The following is a 14,480-nucleotide window of genomic DNA, read 5'->3' as shown; positions in this document are numbered from 1 at the left end:
CAACCTTAAAGCTCAGACCTCATTTTCTGAAGAGCTAGCAGACAGTAGGACTTCCTGTGCATCGAAAAATTCTGTAAGAGAGTCAGCAATAGATAGTCTGCTTTCATTGGAGATCTGGTGAACCAGACCTCTGTTTTCTTCTCTTGAATTTTCCTGTTTAAAAGAAATACAAAGTGTTGAGAGGAAAAACACTACAAATAGCATTCATGCATATAGATCCAGTCACATAAGTTAAAGGGTTGTAGAACACCTGGGAGAAGATTGCACATGCTCCTTTTCCAACTTAGTGAAAAGTAGCATGTTCTGATGAGGGTATTAAAACCAAAGGAAAATAGACTAAAAAAGAAAAAAATGTATAATTCAGTAGATCAGTTTATACTGTGCCATGTACTATTTCCTCTCTCAAAAAAATGTGAGAATACATTCATATTTGAGAGGTTCAGCCAGTCATGTATGCAAGTGTATCACTGAGAAATTCCTGCAAAGAAGAAAATTTCAACTTTTTTACTACATACTGGATCCTCATTCTTTGCTGATTTTAATAAACACTAGTCTTCTTTTTTCTCAGGCCTTGCTTAATGCAAGTCTGGTCAAGCAGTAGCATACAAAATTCAGAGGGGCAATAGCAATGTTTTCCTAACTATCTCCACTAGGCTATTTTCAATGCTATGCTTCAGAAGGCTTATTCACACCCAAGAACTGTATGTCAACTCAAGTCAGCATATTATCAAAGCCACATCAATGATATTGCTTTTGCTGCTGAAGTTCTGTTTGAATGCTGTACAGATTTCATGACCTCCACCTGCAGAAACCCCAAGTTCTCTCTATAGGTAGTTGGCATAAGCAGAGTTGCCAAATGTAGTCTAGCAAAGGTGGGACTACCAGTGAGTACTGGTAGTTCCCTCATAGCTCCATCCCTACTATGGATGGGCTGGCTAGTCCAAATTAGCATATCAGCTGCTCTCAAGCTTCTTTCAGTATGTGATGCATTCTTAACTTGTAACCATGGCTGCCCTTGCTATTGTAATTTTGTAGGAATTGCAAAATGAAAATTTTAGAAGCTTTACTTTCAGAACTCACTTAATGAATTATCTGGTAAGTCTGTAATCAAACTGACAAATCTTTTCCAGCTTCTCTGCTGGCAGGTTTTACTACAGTATAGAATGTTATTCACTGTGTACTGATAATGGTGACATTGATAACAGTTTGGTTTGTTACTTACAGAAGATTTTTGCTTTTTTAATTGTATAATCCCAGTAAAGCTGGAAGAAAGAAGTAACCTCAAAATTGACTCTTCTGGGGGAAGGCAGTTACATTGGCCTGCAAGTCAAAAAAAACTTTCTATGTGCATGAGCAGTGCTACTAGGATTGCTTCCAACTCATTTTGAATCTCAGAAGCAAAATGAGCAGAAGAGGCTCATAAAAGAACAGTTTGTTTTTATATTTAATCGCATGAGAGCTTCACTTTGTTTTTGTTCATGTTCCAATTGTGGCATGATAAACTACACCATAAACCACTCAAAATATAAACTAAATGTTTATTTTATGCAAAGGCTTGAAAAACTAGTTAATAATGCTTCAATTTCCAGAGGTCTATCATAACAGCTGATGTATCATCTAGAGCCAAGCTTTGTGCAGTGACCTCACAGCAGCAGTACTGTATTGCAGTCCTCAGACAATCTAAGATGAAAATCTTCCAGTATAAGTGATTTTTGTCTGTAAGTTCCAGAGGGAACTTATCAACAAATGCCCTAAAGGACATTTTAAAAGCTAATTTTGTCACTATATGTGCAGTGTATACAGCATGGATTTGATTGAGCTATAAGGTCTTTTCCAATCTAAGCAATTCTATGTTTGAGAAATAACCCAATGTTTTTATTAGGTCCTCCACTAAACATGAAGATTACTCTTGAAATTAAAAACCAATATACTCGTTCATTAATGCCTCTCTGTATAGCAGTGCTATTCAAAAACTTCATGGGATTAAAAGCAAAAGGCAATGAAATGATCAATTACCTTTAAAAGAGAGGCTAAATATGATCAGAATCAGTACTTCTAAAAAGGAACTAAAATAGAAATGAACAGACTGAATGACTAAACTGCCTTTAAAAATGAAAGGAAATAGTATGTTATATAAAACCCAACACTACATCCATTCAAGTTCTAATGCAGGATTTATTATACAAGCACAGCAGAAGTTTCTGTATCAGTTAGCACGTAGGAAAATTTGTCAGAAATAAGTTCTTGCTTCCCTTACTAGAATCTTAAATATCTAGGTCCTATGATCTATAAATACACCATATTCATATGCATTCTGAAGTGAGCCAAAAAACTGTCAGTACTTGAGTGTATCTCAAACTGGCTAACTGGATATGCAGAAGACTCCCTGTCTTCAAACACACAAAACTAAATGGCTAAGATCCCATATATTTCATTTCTTCAATTCTTCCATGAAAGAAAAGTCTATTAATGGTTCTAAACCTTAAATCAGTCACACCAGTAGTTAGTGTTTCGGGCTAACAGTATTCAGACAGGTGTGAAAGTTAACAGGGGAATGCAAGGAGAGAAAACCACTGGCAGCAAGGTGACAAGACAGCTTTGTTCATGCTGACTGGGAAGTGGGCAGGAGGTGAGGGAGAAATACCAGGAGCCAGTAGCAAAAGCAATGGTGGTATGCTCAGGAAAACTGCTCACAAGGAAAATCTTTGAAATTAAATATAACACAATGCATCACCAGAAATGATTCATAATCACAAAAGCGGACTCATTTTGCTAACACAATACACTGTAGGGAAGACATGAAGAACAGGACAAGATGTAACACCATCTAGATGTAGGAGCTGGAGGAAAAGATCGCTGAAAGAGGAAATCCATACCCACCTTCACCAAATCTGGACTTGATTTTGCATTAGATGCTGAATCAAGGATCATAGATTCGGCATGTATTCTGCGTAACCGGTCTTTTAGATCTGTGTTTTGTGCTATTGCCTGGAATATTTAACAAAAACATTGGGGATATAAAGTTCTCTCAACTAATTTGAACAGTGGTTTCATTGTGTAAAAAGAAAGGGAAGGAGTATTTTAAATGCGGTATTAAACACATAATTGGTTACTGGTAGCAAATTATTTGTTATAAATGGTTCAAATCTTGTACCTTGTCTTTTCCTTCACACTGAACAAAAATAATTTTAGAGAAAACTGGAGAGCAAAAGCCAGGGATGGCACTCTCAAGTTACTAGGTTGTGCAAGGTGATATAATAACTTAAGAACGAATGAATTTTGCGCATCGTCTTTAACTCCTCTACCTCATGTCTCTAAATGTTCTCACTCTTGCCACACCAAAAAGTGATTTTTTTTTCCATCAAGCTGATATACTGTTCTCTTTGTCTTCCACTAGCAGAGAAGTGAGATTTTACTTCAGACTAATTAGTAAGACAAAGCTATCTCCCACTTTTGTTGCTGCAGCCCAACTGAAGTGGTACTACTGCACCAGGCAAGAACAGGAAAAATGCAGTCTGAATGAATATAAGACAACCCTTGTATGTGACATTGTTTTCCCAGAGACAATTCCAGAAATGGCAGGGGGCAAGTTTCACTGGATGTAATGAGGCCCTAGGGGAGAAACACTTCTCCAAACCATACAGAAAAACTATGAACGAATAACATAAGAACAAAACAAACAAAAAAAACAACTTAGCTCTGTTTTTTGCTGAGAAAAATATGTATTTGTATTTACTACAGTTGTACCATATGTTTTTAATACTGCATACTAACGCTATTTTATGTTCCATTGCTTTATAATTACATATAAGCTTAGTGAGCATTGTTTTAAATTTACTCCATTAAAAAATATGCCTCTACAGGCATTGATAGTGAAACAGTCCTTTCTTCGCTCCATTTCAGAAACTGGGATGCTTATGAACAAAAAGGAATCCAATTCTTCACTGTTACAATTACATGTAGCATTTTAAGATCAACTGTACTTATGGTAATATGCTCTTTTGCAAGTGCATGAGCATAACATTGCACAGAAGCAGTTGCTGTCTCCCACTGTATGGAGCAACTCAACACACACTCTGTGAAGACTAGCACTCCTCCAGCCACAGCTGTCAGCTGGACACACTGCAATCCTTTAGACAATACTACTTCTGAGATCAAGTGGGTTTCCCCTCATACTCTGTTGGAACTACTGAAGGTGCAGAAGTTCTAGGAGCCAGTTCATTGCTTGAGGATTAGCCCAAACCAAGAGTTTGACAAGACTTCACTCTGCTGGGGTGTTTGGATGGCCCTGTCTATGAGCTTATTTATTCCCTGAAACCAGGGATTATTTTTTTAGTGTATTTTTTTTCAGATCCTTCCCTGCTTCTTTGACTATGTCTATAATTTGTGGATGTTTACTTGACCTCTGAAAGGCATGCTTGGGGGACAGCTCTCATCTCCTCTTGGTGACTGTCAACCATGAAATCATAAAATGGTATGGGATTTTAAAGACTACATGGTTTCAACCACTTTGCCACAGGAACCTTCCACTAGATCAGGCTGCCAGGATCCCATCCAACTTTCAACACCTCCAGTGATTAGGCATTCCATTTAGGCAACCTGTTCTAGACAGACCCTTATTCATCCTCATAGTATAGGATTTCTTCCTTATATCTGACCTAAAATCCATCTTTTTGTTTAAAACCATTGCTCTTTTTATTATCAAGACATACCTCAGTAAAGAGTCTCTCCTCATCTCTTGTGGCCCTCCCTCTCAAGTATCAGAAGGCTGCAGTAAGGTCTCCCCAGAGACTTAATCCCAGCTCTGTCAGCCTCTCTTCCTAAAAGAGATATTCCAGCCCCAGCCCTTTGATCATCCATAAGGATTTTACATATATAGTTTGATTTAACCACATGGGGAAGCAAATACAGGAATAAGTAAGCATAAAACTAAGTTTTTCTGTCTCATCTTCTTCAAGAGAACCAAGAAGCATACTTAAGTCTCTGATGGGGCTATGTAGACTACTCTGTTTATTTCAACACCTTCTCCTTTAAAAACTGATAGAAAAGAGGTCTCTTCCACCTAAACATCTTCATGTTTCTCCTGTCAGTACAGAAACACAGTATGTGAAGTAGAATCCTCTTGTTAAGATGCATCTGAAATATGCTCCACCACAGAATGGATGGTTTGATGTAGAGCTGAAGGAAAGGGGTGACTTTGGATAGGAATCTGAGGAGTAAGTTCAGTGCTTGTTCATCCTGCAAAGTTTCAAATCTGTGCAAATCCTTAGATTGTTAGATGTGTGCAGGAGCATGAGATGTATTCTTAAGTGTTTGGTCTCAGCTTTGTATCGGAGTAAAAGGGGGAATGAGGAAAAGATTTTCCTGTAATATTCTTTTCCCAGGATTTGTTCTTCACATACCAAATCTCTTCTTTGGTAGGCTGCTTTAATCTGTATTCTAAGTTAAGTAGATTTTTGACTATTTTGAAATATTTCTTCTGGAAAAACAGACAGGGTAACCTGTACATTCCAAGTCATTCTCTACAGCTAGCAGAGTTGCAGAACTCTAACACTGAATTAAAAACAGTTTACGATGTGTGTCCTGACAGCCTCTTAATGGAAATAATTAGGAAAGAAAACCCTCTGTAGCAAACTCTGGTGATTAGTTATTCACATTGAATGCATTGATGGTTATGTCAGTCAGTAGGAATAGAATGTAGCCCTAGTGCAATGAAAATAACCTGTGTTACTAACTTTAACCATGAAAGGAAAAAAGCCTCTGAGTAATAGCTCCTGTACTGTAATGCAAGTCTAGCCAAGCTCATCATTTTAAGTAACTACAGTGGAGATCTGCCCTTACAAAACACTGGTTCCCTCTTTGTGTCTATTGAATTGGATAGAAAATAAAAATTAAAAGAAACAATCCAGACATCAGGATGGAACAAAACTGAAGACTTACTGCCCACTTCTGCTATGCAAATCAATACAAGAACGTTGCAATTTATGCATTCACTTTGTCCAATGCTGATGGTATTTTTTTGTTGGAAGTAGGAAAGACAGATCTGAAGTGATGGTGAATGGGAGAAAAAGCCAGAGAATACTCTACATTTGCATGGTCTAGCTTCAACATACTAGCATTTATCACTCCTCTCTCAAGTACTCAGGTGGACAGGCTTATGTATTATACCCACATAATCAAATTAATACAAGAAAGAATTGATATAGCCTTCCTGAATATCATGCTAGAACTACTTTCTTCCTTCTCTTGTGGATATCTTCTTCTATTGTGCTTTCTTCCATTTACTTTTTTAGTTCACCTTTGTCTATTTGCTGGGTGGAGGTCAAGAATAGCATGTGGATAAGGGAAAAGCAAAGGCAGAGATGCTTATTTTGAAAAATGTGTTTTATGCACTTCAAATCTGTTTTGATTTCTTCCCCTGCCAGATCAATAAGAGCCAAATAGCTTAACAGTTGATAGCTTTCAACCCATATGACTTTTGGTCCTTATGAACTGAATAAAAATTGAAATAAAAAAAACCATTAAAGTCATCAGTACAAGACTCTCTTGAAAGGAACAGTCTTAGTGTTCTGGAAGTACAGATATGATAAACTCTTCAAAAGAAGCTCATTCTTTTCCCCTACAGGATTCTCTGCTGTGCATGGTGAGAAAATTTCTGTTGGCATCACAGCTTTACAGATCTAAAGGCTAAGAATAGCTTTCACAGAGATGTTACTTCTGCTGAAACTGCCATAGTCCAGAAATCACATCTGGATGGGTTACAGAAGGGTTATTTAATAACAAATAAGAGCAAAGAGCATGATTTTTATAAGAAATTTAGAGGATGAACAGAATTTCATCACTTAGAGAGAGAATCCAGGTTTAGCTGAGTGTTCACTCAGTTCACAAACCTTAGAACTGATCTTTTAACGTAAAATTAAGCAAATAACATTAGAAAAAGTGGAAGTCACCCAATTAGATGTCCCAAGTGGAACAGCTGAAAGCCAAAAACAAATGAGTGAATGTAGTTCTATGCAACAAGCTTCAGCTTTCTCCAAATTCTATGAAGACATCATCATATCTACAGGTCTAGGGAAAGAAACATTTCAAGCTAAAAAGCTATAACCATACACAACTTTTGTAAAAACAAAGCAAGCTTTTATACTGAACTAATTCTAAGATCTATACCACATTTAACCAGAGTCACTCCTGCCTCTGATTAGCAATTTGAAACATAAACTGAAATTTTAAGACATGATAATGATTGGCCCTCGTTGTTTTGAAATCAGGTTACTGTTTAGTTGATGTAATGAAACTGTTTGAGACCAGTTCATGTTGAAAAAAGTGTACCAACTAAATCCAACCAATTTTTTAAATCTTTTCTCATTTAGGATTTAGTTTTAACTAATCCATTGCTGCTTTCAGATGAACAACAGGTGAAGGTGGAAGCCAATATAAACAAGTTGTACTTGAGTTTGTTTTTCAGTGTTTTGGTGCAGAGCAGCAAAGCTCTGGTGGAATAGAAAGGACAGCTGAGTGCCTTCAGCTGCTCCTTTATTTTGTGCTTATAACAAATATTTGGTGCTGTTTAGGAAAAGCCACAGCCTATCAGAATGGAATGATTGATCCAGACAAAGTAGACTCAGGCACAAAGCAACTCTTATACTTAACATCAAATAACACAGATTTATTTAGGGGCACAGCATGATCTATCAAGTCTTCATGATTTCACAGTACTTTTACCATTTAGAAAAGAGAGTCTTTGTAAAATACCCTATATAATCATGACTCATTATGCTTCACTATTGTAAATTTTAGCACAGAGCAGACACTAACAAAACAAATTAACTACTATAAAATTTAAAAGTAATAACTGATGATAATGAAACTTGCTGAACTTCAGCATATCACTTACAGACGTTAAGGCATTCTTCAAGCCAACTATTTGTGCAGATGGAGACGATGATGCCTCATGCTCCAGCATCTGCTTCAGCTTTTCTCTCTCAGTAGATATGCTGCTGAAAGCTGACTTCAAGGTGAAGTAAACTAGAACCATTTTGTAAAAAAATGAGGTTAAAAGCAGCTACACATAACACACCAATTACGTTAAATTTCAATGAAACATCATTTATGGTGATAGAAACAAGAATTTAGCTTGAGAGATCCAGGATAGTATATTATTGAAGGTTATCAGATTTTATTTTTTTTTAAACCAGGAGAAATGTTTATGGTAAATGCTAACATGACAACTATATTAGCCACAGTCAAAACTGCTTTGATTAATTTGTGACAGATGGCAACAAAGCTAACTAACCACGTCTGCTCTTCACTTGCTTTTGTTTCCCAATTAGCTTGAATCTTCAGATGGTCATGATTCTACTCCACATTCCTTTATGAATTCCAGTGGGGGAGGAGAGAGAAGGAAAAAAATAAATCAATCAAGAAGGCAGCTATAACACATACAGTGTCACAGCTATAGGGTTAGTAGTTTCACCACAAGTTAACAGTGGTGATTTATTTTGGGTACAATGACATTTCAGCTTGTTAGATGATTTATTGACTCAACAGCTCAGATCCTGAACATGATGGTGCTCCCACTTCTTTCTGAGTCCATTTCACTAGCCCAAAACAGGCAAATTAGATAATAGATCACACAAGCTTTTTTTTTTTTTTTTGAGACATTTGATCTTTTATATAACCATGAGGAATAAAAATTTAATCTGGTAATGTTTATGTAGTATTTCAACATTCATCATTCTGCAGAACTAGCAGATTTTTGAGGGACTGTTCAAGTCTTATAATAAAATCACAAGAATAGGAAATGCAAAAATTTATCAGGGTATTTACCAGTGAAATGGAGATTAAAAAAAACAACAACTCTGAGTGTAGATGCACAGGAAGAGTAAAGAACAAGGCATCTCCCAGATTTAACCTGAATAATTATTACCTCATCGAGTATCTCAAGTAACATAACTTAATCTTAAAAAGAAAATAATCCTTAAGTGTATTTCATCATCAGAAACCATTATCAAAACTAACTTCCATAGTTTAATCTATGTGAAGAAATCTAACATCCCTGGGGGTGAAGAGGAAGATGTGTCCATTATGATCTATGTTACATTAGCCTTTCATATGTAGGAGACATGACCAGAACCCTCAGTGACCTTACTTCTCATTTAATAGCTGGTATACTAACATAAATTTTCAAGAATCTTTATAGAATAAAGTACTGATGATACATTTCAGCTATATCAAATGTTAAAGTATCACCTTTCTGGAAAAAAAGAAAAGTTGTGGTATAAAGTAGCTTTTACATTCTTAATAAAATGTATTGTATTAAATAGCATGTAGTCCTTTGTCCCCTTAGTGCATAGTTCAATCTAACCAGAACTTGTGACACAGACATTTTAGTTAACATCATCTTGAACAGGAGAATTCTAGTGCTGCTGCAGATAGCAACTTTTCCAGCTGCGCTCCCACCCTCTTTTCTAGTTTCAGAAAACATGCATCAGTTTTGATTACAATTCAGTTCATAAAGCTTGATTTCTTCCACAACGGAATCAAGATACATCAGCACCAGTGGACAAAAACAATGAAAGAATCCATACTGATAACATCAAACAACTCATATTATGCAAAAGGAGCAACACCTATCCTTCCAAAAGTCTTTCAGACATAAATATACTTAATAAAAATGTTTCTGGTCACCCTGGAGGGTGACACAGCAAAGTACTGTGATGAAGAATGACTTCAAGAGACAAAACATTTACAGTCAAGCTGCCCCTCCTCTGTCTTCACATGATTTTACTTGTATGTATTCACTAAAAATAGGTTACTACCATAGCAACCTTTGCATCACCAGCAAATGGTGAACTCAAATACGGTGAACCAACTTTAGTATACAAACATACTTGTGCTCATCTACACATGTACACAGACACACAGAAGATTATAATCTGCTGTTGTGTTTACAGCAGTGGGAATTTCCACCTTTGGGCAACAAACAGAATCTTGGTTTAACATATTAAACACAGGGAGGTCCTTCATAAAAAAATAGAAATAGGATAAGTCATTTTTTTCCAAAAGACTCAAGACATCAATATCCACATTTCCACAAGGCAATTAAAGGGAGGGCGATTTGTGCTCCAAATATTAAACAGGACCTGTTTTCAGAAATCACATTAAATTGTGATGATATAAAATATGAAAAACAGACTTTATTTACCTTTATGTGCAATATGAAATAAGTCCTCCTGCATTTTAGTAAATTCTGATGATGTTTCAGAGCCATCAGAGTAGTTTTTCTCTTCTACAAAATCTATTGTAGATAAGTTAGGATTGGAAGCATGTAGTCTCATAGGGGCAGAAAATACTGAAGGCACCTGTAAGGATACCAGTAAATTTGTGATTGTCTCGGTCTTGTTTTTTTAGAGAAACTGTAAAGAATTTTATTTTTAAATTGTTCGTATCTGGGACACCAAAGCTAACTGAATTACAATCAGTTATCAATAGGCTTGGAGTAGATGAAAACACTGACAAAATTTTGCCCAAGATTTCCTAGTAGGAGATTTGACAAAACTCCAAGAAAGAAGTCCATTGAGAGTTGTAACATATACAATAATATTTTTTTCCTCTGCTTATAAGTACCTGGATGCATAAGCACACTGAATGCATATACAAGCAAAACTACCTGGAGAATTTGCAAAAATAGTTACTGCTAAAAAGAGAAAAAATACCAGATATACCTCCCATGCCCCCAGTTGGAGACAGACTGGAAAAATGGGTGAAAGTTTATCTCCTGAACAAGTTAGTTTAGATCCTATTGCAGTTTTTAAGGAGGACAGGTTACTGTTTTGTATATTATACTACTGTTTAAAATGAGTCAAACAGTACTTCAAAAGGATTCTTATTTCCTAAACTGGTTATGTCAAGAAATTATCAATAAGAATTGAAGAAAAGATGGGCTACTGAAAGGACTGAAGTCACCTGTAATGTTCCTTTAGCTTCTTTCCCAACAACTCTAGATCGCCACCTCCTATGTGTTCTCTTTTCCTTCTTTGGGCTTTCAAAAGGTCCAACCTTTTAATAACAACACAAGACACGGATTGTCATAAAAGTAGCAAAGTTAAGAATAAATAACTTGATCATTTAGAATTTGGGGTTGTTTTTTGGAATAGCAAGGGAAAAGGGTTTTTTTGGTTTTTAAACAACAAACCTGCATAGCATTTATAGCAGGTGCTGAATAGGTCCTGTGAAGGACATCCATGCTCTGTAACAGCTGGTTCATTTCCAGTAAATATGCATGACAAGTGGAGAGATCTGTTTTGAACAAGAGAATATTTTCAGTTGCTCTGAAGTAACAAATATAATGAAAGTTTTTTGTTCATAGGCTAGCTTTCTTTTCACTGTTGCTGGCTTAAGTTATTCTGGGTTTTTTTTGGGCCAATAATATTAGACATCTGGCTAAAATAGCTGGTATCCTTCTGTCTTCAAAATATTAAAATGCCTCTAGAGAGCCCGTATAGTGATATATGGTGTTTTGTCCTAGTTGGTTGTAGGAATACAAGATAAAATGAGTTATTGCCATATAGGACTAGTCACCCAAACTAGTGACTCATGGACAGGGTAAAAATGCCATAGACTTTGAGACAGAACAGTTCATGCAGAGCTAGAAATGAAACCCCTCTGAGTAGGTAAAAAAAAAAAACAAAAAAAAACATGCATCATACAGACACTTTTACCAACATGAAAGAGATCTTTATTATTTCAGGAAAGCATGAACAGAAGGTGATTTGGAACCCAGTTTAAGACACTTCAAGTTTTACAAACAAGTGTAATGTTCATAAAAGAAAATATATTGAAATACATAGGTTTCTTTAAGAGATCCTCAAAACTGCTACCCTCTTCATTCACTAGCTCTCTTGAAAACAAGCAAGTAGGCAGGAAATCAACAACTACCTCTTTCCTCCTCCCTCTTGTTTCAGAAAAAAAAATGTAATGACTACTTATGCTATTGTAGTGCCATTGGCAAGAAGAAGTAGGGAAAATATCAGTTTATTTTCATCTTCCTTCAGATATCATTACCTCTTGAGCATTTTTCCATGTCTTCAGAAGACTGTAGCCAAGATGGAATCCTGGACTCATTACTTGAAAAGGAAAATGACAAGTTACCGCCAGCCGACAGTGAGTTTTGTTTGGTCAAGCTTCCTGCCTGTTCCAGAGAAAAACAAGATAATTAACAAATAATATTATAAAGTTGTAAGGACACATTTTGACAAGCAACAATTAAGGTCCAAAATCAGTGACAAGGACTGAAGGCGTCAACAGCACAGCAGTAATAAAAAAAAGTATATGAACTAGTTTATGCATTATAGTCATCAAGCATACTGTTAGGACACAATGTACAAAAGCAGATAAAAAAGGAGTAATAAGATTTGGCTGAAAACTGAAATCTGAAGAAAGGTGATGCTCTGCATCAATTAAATCAATTTAATACATTTAAAGTGCCATATGTGGCACAGAACCAAAACAGCACATTCTATTCCTTTTACATGACCCCTGAAGAAGCACAAAGGTAACTGAAATGTAACATGCATATAGTTGTTTAGAGCTGTTTTTCAATGAAGAAAACATGATCCTAGATGCTTTCTAAAAATTCTACTCTAGGTCATATGACTTTAGTATGGATTTAACTTGACAGACCTTAATACATGTGTGACATACATCTTACTTTGATAAAGACTATCATTTTGCAATGTCTCAGTAATCCTTTCCAAACTTTCAGGAGTGTTCACTATCAGATACTACAAGAGATGCTGAAAGCTATGAGTAAGAGCTAACAGAGCAGCACAGTGAAATAGTTTCCAATGGAAAGAAATTTCCACCCACTACTGGTTATACCAGTGCACAGTGGCTTATAAAGCTGTATTCTTTCTAATGAAAGAACAAATAGTAGCCATACAAACATGTAACTGTTTTTTAAACCTTATTAAACCTTTTGCCTTTTACTAATATATACATCAGGAAGTTGCACAAAGCAATTAATACTTTGTCAATATCTTATTTAAAATTTCACCTTAACTGCCATTACATGGTCACTTCACTGATGATGAGAAGAGCTGACTAAGTTGTTTGGCTCTTCTTTAAAACACAGATTTTACAAAACGTGCCCATCTTTTACCAAAGCTTAGGTAATACTTGTTTGAAAATTATTCATATGAAGCATCGTCTCTCTCATTCTGTTGCTGTTTTCATAGTTGGCTTTGTAAAGTTTATAATTCATGCTTCAGTTTGAGTTGCAAAATACTGTGCAGGTGATGTCATTCAGTACCACATTTACATATCATGTAATAGCAGGAAGAACTAATAAGCATAATTGTTTTAAATCAACCTATGCAGTTCAGCTCTTTTATTCCTACATAAAACAGTATGAGTTGCAGTCATCTGCATACATAAGCACAAACGATTCCAGTACCTTAAGAAGCTCAAGTACACTGAATTAAAGATAAGGAATGTATTGACATTGGGAAAAAAATCCCACATTTATCTCATGCAAAACAACTAATTCTTTTCCCGAATATATATATAATGTTTTGTGTGTGTGTGTGGCATAATTAAGAGCAAAGAAACAAGAAAACACTGCTAAGAAACAGTCAAGAGAGTTTGTGAAGCTCCAGTTAGCATAATTTCGATTGTATGGTTAAGCATTAGAATCCAAGAATTTCACATAAATATACATAGATACATACATTCATCCCCTAAGAACTATTCAAAAAGTGTGAAAATTGACCAGGTGTTTCTAAAGGTAAATAAAATGCAATGCAAAGTTCACTAGTTATGTTTCTCCCAAAATATTTATCCACTGGATTGATATCAACGAACATTAACCTAGAGCTGGTGTAAACTGGCAAACATCCATTTAGCTTCAGCAGAGCTAAGGTGATTAACTGCAGCTTAAGAACTATCCCCTTCTATTTTTCACATGAAAATAAGTAGGGCTTCTTTGCAGTGCAAATCTGGATTAATAAATTAAAAGTGAATTAGAGTCTCTCATGATAAAGAAGAAATAGTTAGTATCCTGTCAGCGAGCACAGATTTTAGATATGCTGGTCACATAGATCCTTTTTATATTTTCTATTATTTTTTGAGAACAAAGGCATAGAGATAAATGGGCATTGCTATGTTCTATTTTTGCTCTAAATGTAGTACTCCCCCTTCTATCCAAGTTGTCCTGCGGGAGAAAAGAACTAGAGTGCCCTGGAAGGTTTTCCATTTCCTTGCAGACTCAGAAGAGGTGGCTGTCAGAGTCACAGAGGTGCTGGCTCCACAAAGCCACACAAACTGCTCTTTGCTGAACACTGCTGTTACCAGAGGGCAAGTCTGCTCTTTCAGTTGCCATTTTGCACAGATCACCTCCCTCTCAGCCAATAGCAAAAAGCAGTTCTGGCACGTGTTTGTGCTTGGTAAAAAAAATTGTCATTCAGCTACAGCATTGTCCTGCC

At 36.0% G+C, this 14,480-nt stretch overlaps 1 protein-coding gene across 9 annotated transcripts in view; it reads right to left on the bottom strand.

The window, feature by feature from the left end:
- OSBPL3 (oxysterol binding protein like 3) overlaps nucleotides 1–14,480 on the bottom strand; it is an 89,792-nt gene that overhangs the window by 20,750 nt on the left and 54,562 nt on the right. For 8 of the 9 annotated variants that reach the window (XM_090142655.1, XM_090142656.1, XM_031590121.2 and 5 more), the window contains 7 exons: nucleotides 12,064–12,190; nucleotides 11,195–11,298; nucleotides 10,966–11,058; nucleotides 10,205–10,361; nucleotides 7,895–8,025; nucleotides 2,881–2,988; nucleotides 19–153 (listed from right to left, as the gene is read on the bottom strand). In XM_090142655.1, coding sequence (XP_089998781.1) covers nucleotides 19–153; nucleotides 2,881–2,988; nucleotides 7,895–8,025; nucleotides 10,205–10,361; nucleotides 10,966–11,058; nucleotides 11,195–11,298; nucleotides 12,064–12,190 — 855 coding nt within the window. The remainder of the gene's footprint in view (nucleotides 1–18; nucleotides 154–2,880; nucleotides 2,989–7,894; nucleotides 8,026–10,204; nucleotides 10,362–10,965; nucleotides 11,059–11,194; nucleotides 11,299–12,063; nucleotides 12,191–14,480) is intronic. The other variant, XM_090142661.1, reaches the window with a different exon arrangement.

The sequence above is a fragment of the Phasianus colchicus genome, chromosome 6 (genome assembly GCF_987193195.1).
Source record: "Phasianus colchicus chromosome 6, bPhaCol1.hap1.1, whole genome shotgun sequence".
NCBI lineage: Eukaryota > Metazoa > Chordata > Aves > Galliformes > Phasianidae > Phasianus > Phasianus colchicus.
This window is presented reverse-complemented; position numbering and strand designations above follow the sequence as displayed.